Source organism: Ursus americanus, chromosome 34 (assembly GCF_024610735.1).
Source record: "Ursus americanus isolate L20-20 chromosome 34, mUrsAme1.1.p, whole genome shotgun sequence".
NCBI classification, from domain to species: Eukaryota; Metazoa; Chordata; class Mammalia; order Carnivora; family Ursidae; genus Ursus; species Ursus americanus.
In genome coordinates, this window is record NC_142160.1 from 26,580,613 (window position 1) to 26,591,256 (window position 10,644).

Below are 10,644 nucleotides of genomic sequence, written 5' to 3' on the forward strand. Positions count from 1 at the left end.
TTCAGTTTCTTCATCAACTCTTGGTATGCACTTTTCATTTTAGCCATTCTCATGGGGATGAATGACGTCTCGTTGTTTTAAGTTCCATTTCCCTGATGACCAATGATGCTGAGCATCTCTCTCGTGCTTGTATTAACTGGTGGTGGTAAAAAATCACTCTAGTGAAGTGCCTGTTGAAGTCTTTCCTTATCCCTTTGATTAGGTTGATAGTATTTCTTCAAGTCATTTGTAGAAGTTCTTTATTTATTCTGCATAGGAGTGCCTTGTTAGAAATAGGTCTTGAAAACCTTTTCTGCCAGTCTGTAGTTACCTTTCCACTCTCTTAATTTTGTCTTCTGATGAACAAAAGTTCTTAATTTTAATGAACTACAGTTCATTAGCCTTTTCTTTCATGGTTATTGCTTTCTAGCTCTTGTTTAAGAAATATTTACCTTCCCCAAAGAAAGGGATAAAGAAAGGGGGGTAATCAGAAGGGGGAATGAAGCATGAGAGACTATGGGCTCTGAGAAACAAACTGAGGGCCTCAGAGGGGAGGGGGGTGGGGGGATGGGATAGGCTGGTGATGGGTAGTGAGGAGGGCACATATTGCATGGTGCCCTGGGTGTTATACACAACTAATGAATCATCGAACTTTACATCAAAAACCAGGGATGTATTGTATGGTGACTAACATAATATAATAAAAAAAAATTTAAAAAAAGAAATATTTACCTTCCCCAAAGGCATGAAGATATTCTCCTGCGGCTTTTTTCTAGGAACATATTGGTAGTTGCCAGAGGCAGGGGTGGAAGGGTGAAGGGCAAATGGGTGAAGGTGGCCAAAAGATACAAATTTCCAGTTATTAGATGAATAAGTCCTAAAGATGTAACGTAAAGCATGGTGACTATAGTTAACAATACTGATTGCACATTTGAAAGTTGCTATGAAGGTAGATCGTAAAAGTTCTCATGACCAGAAAAGAATATATATTTAACTATGTGAGGTGATAGATGTTAACCAGACTTACTGGGGTGATCATCTCACCATATATAACAAAATGTATATGTGTGTACACACACAGGTATGTATATATAGACACACATATCTCAAATCCTCAAGTGCAGCTGTATCTCAATAGAACTGGAGGGGGGGGAGAAGCTGTTAAGAGCTGCAATTGGTGGCGCTGGAGAGCCCGTTTGAACCCCTGACCTGTCACGTACTAACTGGGGATTTTAGTCAAGTCACTTAACTTCTCTGTGCTTCCATGCGTTCACCAGGAAGAAAGTGACAGCAGAGCGTGCTCCTGGCTCACGTGCTGAGGCGAGGACCGACCCAGGAGCACGGTGCTTGCAGGGGGCGGAACGTGCCCAACTCATGCTCAGCAGTCTGTATCATTAGCCATAATGAAAAAGCCAATGGGCAAACCCACCTCAAAGGTACAACTGGTGTCTTTTTCCAGAATCTCATAAAGATCACACCATCTATCCCTTTATTTTTCTCTCTAAGCTGTACTTCAAAGGGAGAAGCAAAGCTCGTTTATTCACCTAGCTCATTTTTGCTTCACCTCAAAACATCATCTTAGTCTTTCACTTTCTCAAATACCAGAGAAAGTGTCTGGGGTCATTCTTGCCTGCTCCCTCAGCAAAAGTCTCCTTTTCTCTCTTTGCAAGAAAAAAAGAGAGAAGCACCAACTGGGAGAGCAAAATTCTCAGAGGTTCCCTTCAGCCCAGGCTGGCGTGGCTTCCATTTGGTTCTCCAAAACAGGAGTAACAGAGCCAGCTCCTGCTCCTTGATGTTCTCCTCAGAGAGAAGCTTAGACTAATTCACATATCTCGCTAAGGTTAGTTTTCTGCTAAGCTTTTGCCCCCGAAAATCAAATTCTGGCCCCTGTCTTTGGGCAATCGTCAGGCAGGCAGACATATCTTGCAATACCAACATCTACAGAGAACACATTAGGTGACATGGGACAGACCCAATCCTCCCCCACGTTTATCATCTAAGAGCACTAAGGAAAACACTCGGAGAAAGTTAATTACATGCACATTACAGAATTAATGCCAAATCGTAGTGTAGAAAGTCAGTGATGCCTGTAATTTGTTTGATCACTAGCTTAGTGGACAGTACGTGTGCTGTGGGGCCAGAGGCATGGGTATGGGCCTCTACAACCAGCCTGGAGGGAGGATTACCCAACTGAACAATCCTTACGACCATCCAGCATCCTTGGTCTCCCTTCGGCCTGAAAGCCCCCAGGGCAGGGGCCCAGCCATCCTGATTGGAGTGAAGACTGATCCTCAAATTGAGATCTAATGTGGATTATGTGGTTTGACATGAAGTCTCTGGTGATTCTGATGGCCACAAACCAACCCATAAAATCCTCCCTGTTGTTAGGTATGTGGGGTTGGTGAAATGCCCCCAAAGAGATCCTAATCCCCAGAATCTGTGACTGTGTTGCATTATGTGGCACAAGGGACTTTGCGGATGCAATTAGGGTTATCAATTTAAAATAGAGAGATGATCGTGGATTATCCAGATGGCCCCAATCTAATCAAATGAGCCCTTAGAAGCACAGAACTTTCTGTGGCTGAGGGCAGGGGAGATGAAGCAAAGTGGGGATACCCGAGAGATTAGAAGTCTGAGCAAGACTTGGCCTGCCTTTGCTGCCTTGGAGGATGTAAGAGTCACAGGCCACAGAATGTAGGTAGTTTCTAGAAGCTGAGAATGGCCTCAGCATCAGCCAGCCAAAAAACCAGGGACCCCATTCTACAACAGAATGGAACTGTTCTGCCAACAACCTAAATGAGGCTGGGGGCTAATCCCACCCCCAGCTTCTCAGGAGGAGGCCAGGCTGGCTGACACCCAGATTTTGGCCTTATGAGACCCGAGCAGAGAACCCAGCCATGCCTGTCAGACTTCTGAACTACAGAATGATAGATAGTAAGTGGACACTGCTTTAAGCCTCTAAATGTGTGGCCAATTGTTACAGCAGCAATAGAAAATTAATACGGTAAGATTTGAGAAACATAACGAAGAAACAGAGGAGTCCTCAAGTGCCACCAGGAACCTAATACCACGTCTGATATTTGTGTCACATCCAGATTTTCAAAACCAGGCCCCATCTTCCCTCTGACAATACGTTCCCACCTGGGCAGTGAAGAAGGCCGTCGGAGAAGTACCAGATCAGTTCTTCCGGTGAGGATCCCGACACCAAGAGAGTTATGGTTTGCCTACAGTGGTGTGTCTGGTGAGTAGGAGGACAGAGATTGGAACTCCAAACTTGTGGCTCCCAGCCTAGGAACCTTCCAGAAACTACCAGAGGGAAGAGGCATTAAAGATCAGACTGTCTACTCACCTTTCTATAGATGGCAAAGATGGTTCCAATGGAGGCCAGGCAGTCGATGTTAGAAGATCCATCCAGTGGGTCAAAGCAGACCACGTACTTCCCCTAAATCACAGAGGGAAGAACCACCGGATTGGTCCCCTTCCAAACAACACACTCTGTATAAACGGCTCTACACGGCAGGTAACACTACATCAAAAAGTGATTTAGAGCAAAGGGATATCCTTATCAAAAAATGCAATTACTTAAGGAGGGCAAAGTGTACCAGCATCGATGAGGGCCAACCTGTCCATAGACTGATAAGTTGATACCCACATGGGCCGATCCAGGTCCCATCCACCTCTGCGCCTCCTCTGGCTCTGCCCTCCCCTCCTGTATGGGCCCACTGGGGACTCAGAGCTGCCCAGGGTGTGAGACGAAACCAGGTCTGAAATGGGCACCTGGCCCAGACGGAGTGGAGAAGCTGAAAGATGAACCCGGGTTAGCTCTATCCATACCCACGGTAAGGTCAGTTATGAATTCATTCATGATTCTTTCTGAACCTCTCTGCAGACAGGCTTTCTTCATTTTGGAGCATTTTTGCCAAAAGACTTTGGAAAATCTCAGAACAACATCCCAGAGCCTCTGGATCTGTCTTATTAAAAGAGCCAGAATGCGTCAGTAGTCAGGGGAATAAAAATACTGTCTTAGGTTTTGCTGCATCCAACCCACCTGTCCTATGTGAAGACCAGAAGACAGAGCGGGTGGGATCTTTCTAGCCCACACTCACACTGCTGTCACAGGCTGCTCCGGCTGTCATTCCATAGGAAGAAATCACCAGATACTTTTTACAGGCCTCCCAGGTATAAGGCTCCGGGAGAGCTTTAGTGATGGGGATTGGCATCTCCTGGCTAATTAAACACGGATAATATAACATCAAGTAAGATGAGAGTCATTCCTCCCACCACTAAAATTACTTTTCCCTGACTTTCTGGTGAGTGATGCCCTAGCTTAAACTGACCTTTATTTCTTTTTTATTCCTTGCTCATGGGGGTGAGGATGGGCTAAAAAGTAGGATAATCCATAAATTTGGAAATTCCCCATTCTCCAGAATTATCTGTAGATAATTCAGCTTATCCATTCACTCACGCATGCACTCATTCAACAGATATCTGTTGAGCATCTAGCATTAGCATATGCTGGAAAATGTTCAAGGAGCTGGCATGGAAATAGGCACAGAATATTCAAGAACTAGCACGAAGACCTGTATAGCTCAGGCCAACTGGGAAAGAAAATGATGGATTAGATTGGAGAGATGATTGGGGGCATATCGGTGGGAACTAAACATTGAAAATAATCGGTGTGATTTAGTTTAAATTATGTGAGACAATGAGAATAAAGTGCTTTGCACAGTCCCTGGTATACAGAGGTGTTTAAGAAATTTGGTTTTACCTCTTTCCTCCTCTCAGCTAATTATGAAGAAATGGTCTCCAACACCCAATGTATAAAACAAGGGCCAGTCCCAGTATTTATTTTGTATCATAGCTGAATATAGGTTGAATTCTTGGCCACCAGCAAACCTCTGTCTTTAATGAAGTGTTGGTGAAACCAGAATGACTATAGACCCTCCCCGGCCATGCCCTGCACTGACCAAGTTTGCCACTGGATTAAGGCAAGAGCACACGATCTTTATGATTTCCTCCTACATGAGTCTAACAGTTTGTCAGGCATGAAGAAATCTCTGCTGAAACCAGAGCCCCCTTGGAGAAGTGCGTGTTGGGGCGAGAGGGGAAAGTGGGGATGGGAAGAGTACGTCCTGCTCTTCCCAGGAACTCTACTTTTTGTTGGACTTGATGATTTTACAACCACAAAAAAAAAATTAAAATAAAAATAAAATAATAATAAAGTGCAGCACTTGTTCCAGGCACATGAAGTGAAACATCAGTCCAGAGGACATCAACCCCACCCACTGAGGCATTTTCAGTAAATTACTCTGATTTATTTCCTGAATGAATCACCCCCCTGTAATGGAATTTTTTTTCACTAGACTGCGTAAGACTTCTAGCTAAAGAAGTATGCAATCCATTTTTGGGTTGTTTGGTTGGTTTAGAAAACAGAACTTAAGGAATCGAGGAAAATCCCAGAAACTAAAGAAAAGCAAGGCAACTAAAGATTCTGCCCAACTCGGTAGTACCATCTACTGGTCAAGGGGGGGACTGCATCCCGGCCCCGCACTCACCCTCTTGTCCTTGGCTGTGATAATCGCGTCTTTATTCTCCTCAGAAACCAGGACGCAGGTGCTGTAGGAGGACTGGAGCATATTGATCACCAGGGAGTTGGATAACACGTCCAGTTTCTTCACCTCATCCCCGGTCACGTTCACGCTTCCCGCAATTCCATACCTAAGAAGAGGAAAGTCTGAATGAAATCGCTAAGGGAATCCAAACTCCAGCAAAGAAGCCCGGACGCTAAGACGCCACCATTGTATCCCGCCTTTCCCCTCATGCCTGCAGAGTCTCCAAATGATACAAGCCAAGTATACCATGTCTCACAGCGGTGATTCCCAACCTTGCTTCCTTTACACCTCGGGGGCGTTGTCATATCCCCTTAGTTTCACAACAACCCTACCCAGAATTCAATCTTAATGGAGCACAAACCTGCGTTTGGCAGTGGGAGGTGAGGGGAAAGAGCTAGTTCATACAGTCAGACACGTCGCCATCACTGATGACTCCAGCAAGTCAAGGCCCGTGGCCTTCCAGCACTGACATTTCAAGTATCTATTGATTACCCTCAAACAGTGGCCTGGTGGGCCGAATGAAAAATTGCCCTGTGGTAGGTTTGCACTCCTTAAGAAGGAAACTCGGGGACACAATTAGCTAATTTAATTTTGTTCTTCACTACCATTTCAAGCAATGTAAGAAAACCTCTATCTAGCTTTACGTTTTAGAATATTCGTATGCAAAGGTCTCCCAGCTCCCACCCTCATGGGCACGCTTCTTCTAAAATGCCAACCAGATCACGCTGGTCTCACCCAGAGCTCCCAGGTCCCCACAGTGGGCTTAAGGCCCCACCAGAGAAGCCCTGTCCCACTCACCTCGCTCAGCCAGCCTTGCCTCTGGAATCCACCAGGCACACACTTGCCTTACAGGTACCCCTGAGTTTCCTGCCCTACCTCCACACTCTTCCCTCCAAGAGTGGCGTGGCTATTACTCCACTCAAGCCTTTTTCATCTCAACACCCACAAAGGTCCTGTGGCCACCAGCACCCAGCAAGCTGTTCCTCTCCTTTTCACCTTCACTCATGGTGTTTCCCCCACAGGAATACTATTGGCCAATCATCAGCTTCTCCCTACTCTCCCTCCTGATCCCTTCCGGAAGCTTCCCTGGTCGCACTGCACACACTAGGCACATCCCTTGTCGTCCCTCCTACAGCAATTCACGACCTGTTCATGTGAATACCGTTCCTGCTGGGTTGTCTGCTCACTGAAGGCTAGAACACTGGTCTACTGTACAGATTTCCATAGTGTTCAAGGATGCATAGATGCTTAATACATGTCCACTGAATTATGAAGAAGGCATGGCAGGAAAGTAATTTCCCTACTTTTCCTTTATTTAATGTCATTTACTTGTTGAAGGAATCCTCAGGTGGTTCTAACAGATAGCCAGGATATAGAACCACTGATCTACCCTAGGTAGGGGACAACTCATTTCCCACCCTTTTCCTTGACTGACAGCCTTCCTCCAGGTGCTGCCTACCATTCACCACTATCAAAACCCCTCCTTCCAGAGAGAATGGAAACTCATTCATAATACGATCTAATTGTCTGATAACTGTTCCAAGTTAGATCATGGATGCAAGAGAGCTTTATAACCCACAGGACAATATCCTTTACCATTTTAACTAACATTAAAGCTTTACTGACAATTTTTAAATGAAATATTCTACCACTTTGACAGTAGAGAACCATGAAGATGTTTCCAGGAGAAGCAGTCTAGCATTCCCTTCTTCCTACAGCAATGAGTGGACAAAAAAGAAGAAAAAACATGAAAATTTCTGATCCCTTTTGCATTCATTAAGTTTGTGCCTAAAAATGTCTTCCCAGAAAAAGGAAGCAAGAGATTGAGGGGCTTGAGGTCCCCTAAATGGGAAAGGGGCAGGAGTACATGGAAGTCCCATTTTCATGAGCAGAATGGCTCCAGGACAGAGCAATATGAGAAGCAGTTCCAGGGTCTTGTTAATTAATCTCAGCATTTTGTTAGAAAGAAATTTCCAGACAATGGCTTCTCACCCTGCCAGTTTGGTCTTTCTTACTGAGGGGCCAGGGAAAAGATGTCATCTGAATGGGCAGGATGTGGGTCTCCTGCCAGCCTGAGGACGCCTGCCTCAGCCTCTGAGAAAAAGGTGGGTCCTGACATCGTGATTCCATGGGCTGCACCTGTCACCTAGTGGACAATCAGCAGCATGCACCAGCCAGCCGGCACATTTCCCCAGATCAGGGCTTGGAACCACTGTAATAATGAGCATTTACTGAGCATTTGTAATGGTTGTGGCCCTGTTGAAATCATCATCCCATGGATAGACTAAGCCTTACAACAACCCTATAATTTAGGGGCTCTTAGCATCCCCTCCATTTTACAAATGGGAAACTGAGGTCCTGGCAAGAGTAGACAATCACATGGAAGGAAGAGCCAAGTTCGGTGAACACCCTATGATCCAATTTCTGAGTCTGTTTCATCTGGACACTCAACAGCCACAAAGGTAGAGCTCTGGAGCCGATTAATGCAACCCTCCCACAGCACCCACTGCCCAACGAAGCAGCGTGCACAGACGAGGAGCACATTAGCTGGGTGGATGATACCAAAATATCAGCAAGCAGTGGAGATGCCCAGAACATGGCTCTAAGCATAGCCGGGCCCACATACAGGGACAGGTAAAGTCACTAGTTAGTGTCAGCACGGCCCATCACCTCATAGGAGCAGGACAGAGGCAAATGGCTGCACCTTGCATTCATGAAGGTCCTTAAACGTAGAGCTTGGCCATTATTGCTGAATGAGGCAATTATACAGTTACAGCAGTACACAGAGAGGGGAGGAAAGGCAATCATAACGCATCTTTTTTTTTTTTTTAAGTAGGCACGGGGCTTAAACTCATGACCCTGAGATGAGTTGTCTCATCTCTCCCAAGTCAGATGCTTAACTGACTGGGCCACCCAAGTACCCCATAACGCTATCAAAATTTTTGTATTGAAAGTACTAAATTGTTAAGAATTAATATTTTAAATTATTAGATTTTATTATTTCTTTTTGTTATTTCATTTTTGGAGGAATAATAATAATGGGCCCCTTCAGCTTTTGAGAAGACATCCACTGGAATTGCTACAAAGAAAATAGAACCCCAGAGAAAGTCAGCTTCTTTTTACCACAGACTTAAACTGGACGCTTGGCTGTGTGAAAATTAAGAAAGGGAAACCTCAGTAAAATTGAGGCAGGGGCCACAAGGGGGCGCCCTCACACTGCATCACTGGAGGGCATTGCCGGAAGTGTTGTCAATTCCAGACCCCCACTGAAGAATCCTCCAGGAAATCATGTTACAGGCCCCTACAGGGAAAGATGTACATGGCATCTCCTACAAGAAATTGACTACCCCAACAACTCAGCCAGTGAGAAACCATTATGGCCCTGAACTCTTGCTTTTCACCAATAGGCTTTTGTTCAAAATAACCCCTGCCAATTTCCTCCTCCATAAAATAAAGTTCTTCTTCGTTAGACCAGCCGATGGTTTTTGGCATAGCTTGCTTATCCCAGATTGCGATTCTCTTCCGTTCCCCAACAAACTCCTTTTTGCTGGTAAAATACACGGCTTATTTTCTAAGGTCAGCCGCTGTGACGGCAGCTGTAGTGTGAACTTAGCCTCGTTCTGTGCTTGGACAGAGCACGGAAGAGAGCGAAGTGGAAGAACGCTCTGCATCCCCTCCTCCTAGACCCAGAACCTCCCAGCTTCCTGCGTACCAAGTAGAGAAGAAGATAAGAGTCACAGAAAAGAAACAAAAAATTGTTTTAAAAGCGAAAGACTCCTTTCCAGAGTAAGACTGGAGCGTCAGGGTAGGAAGTTATTTTGTAAATGATTCCTAGCTTCTAGCACGTTGGCAAAGTTCGTGGCAATGAAATGCTCCTATCTGCTAAGAGCATAAAGCCAAATAAGTCTTCTTTGCTCTTTCTTTGTACCACAAGAAACAAGTCGTGATAATTCAATCTATATTTTTAATGCAACAAGCCCCTGAGCTTGTCATCATTCTAATACATGGCGACTGGAAAACTTATATATATATATATATATATATATACATATATATATATATATATACATATATATATATATATATATATATATAAAAGAAAAGAAAAGAAAATGAAAAAGTATATCTTTTTTCTCCATACCACGTCTCCAAGAATTTTGTTCCTTTCTTGAAACAAGTCAAAAGCCCTTTATCAGAGACAGAAACTCTAAAAGCACCTTCCGTCCAGGGCACAGAGGCAACTAGCTCTTGCCACGATAGCTTGCCCACGCACCTGCGGTTTCGCCCATGCCCCACCTGGGCCTGAATCCCTGCATGTCAGGGGCGGCTCTGAGCACCCACACCTGCTCCCCCGGGACTCACAGGTGGGCCAGGCCGGCCTTGCGCACAGCCGAGGAGATGGCTTTGATGGCCGTCAGCATGGAGTTCAGCAGTTGGGTGAGCTCCCCGGTCCCTTTGGCCTGACGCCCCTTTTCCATAACGTAGCGAGTCAGGGTGATCATGTCCGTTTCGAAGGGGCTTCTGTCTGACATGGTGGTGGGTAACTTTCCAAATCCTTCTTTTCTCCCAGGAAGTCTTGTTTTTCTCTAAAGGCTGTAGCTCCTTGGTATCAGAGGTGGTTCCTGCGAGCCCTGCCAGGACCTTGAAGGAAAAAGTGCCCCAACCCACGTGGTTAAGATAACTGGGCAAGCCCTCAAGGAAATCTCGCTGGCAGGGTGATCTGGAAGGCTGCCAAAGCACCATAAGCCAGCTGTAAATAGAATCAGGCAGCCCAGAAACACACACCTACTTTCTCTTGATGAACCTTTTCCTTTGAAGAGCCTAGGAAGCAACACTTTAGTAACTGGTGGGAGAGGAGAAATCCAGCCACTAAAGAATGATCCATAAAACCCTCTCATTCAAGGACTCAGGATTCTTCGCATAGACCTACTGCTGAGCCCGACGCCCTGGTGCCCATGGGAGGCACCCTGGCAGAGATCTTCTCTGGGGGATAGGTCACGCAGTAAGATAATGGCAACCCTGGCGCCGCTTAGCCAGGGGTCTTTCATAAACG

The 10,644-nt window shown here is 45.5% G+C and overlaps 1 protein-coding gene across 1 annotated transcript in view; it reads right to left on the reverse strand.

Annotated features, from left to right (window-relative positions):
- FBP2 (fructose-bisphosphatase 2) overlaps nt 1-10,244 on the reverse strand; it is a 30,584-nt gene extending 20,340 nt beyond the window's left edge. Inside the window, exons 1-3 of the mRNA XM_045780899.2 lie at nt 9,954-10,244; nt 5,535-5,697; nt 3,329-3,421 (exon numbers count right to left, since the gene is read on the reverse strand). Of these exons, the coding sequence (XP_045636855.1) occupies nt 3,329-3,421; nt 5,535-5,697; nt 9,954-10,123 (426 nt within the window). The 5' untranslated portion in view covers nt 10,124-10,244. The remainder of the gene's footprint in view (nt 1-3,328; nt 3,422-5,534; nt 5,698-9,953) is intronic.
- Nucleotides 10,245-10,644: the final 400 nt, after the last annotated feature.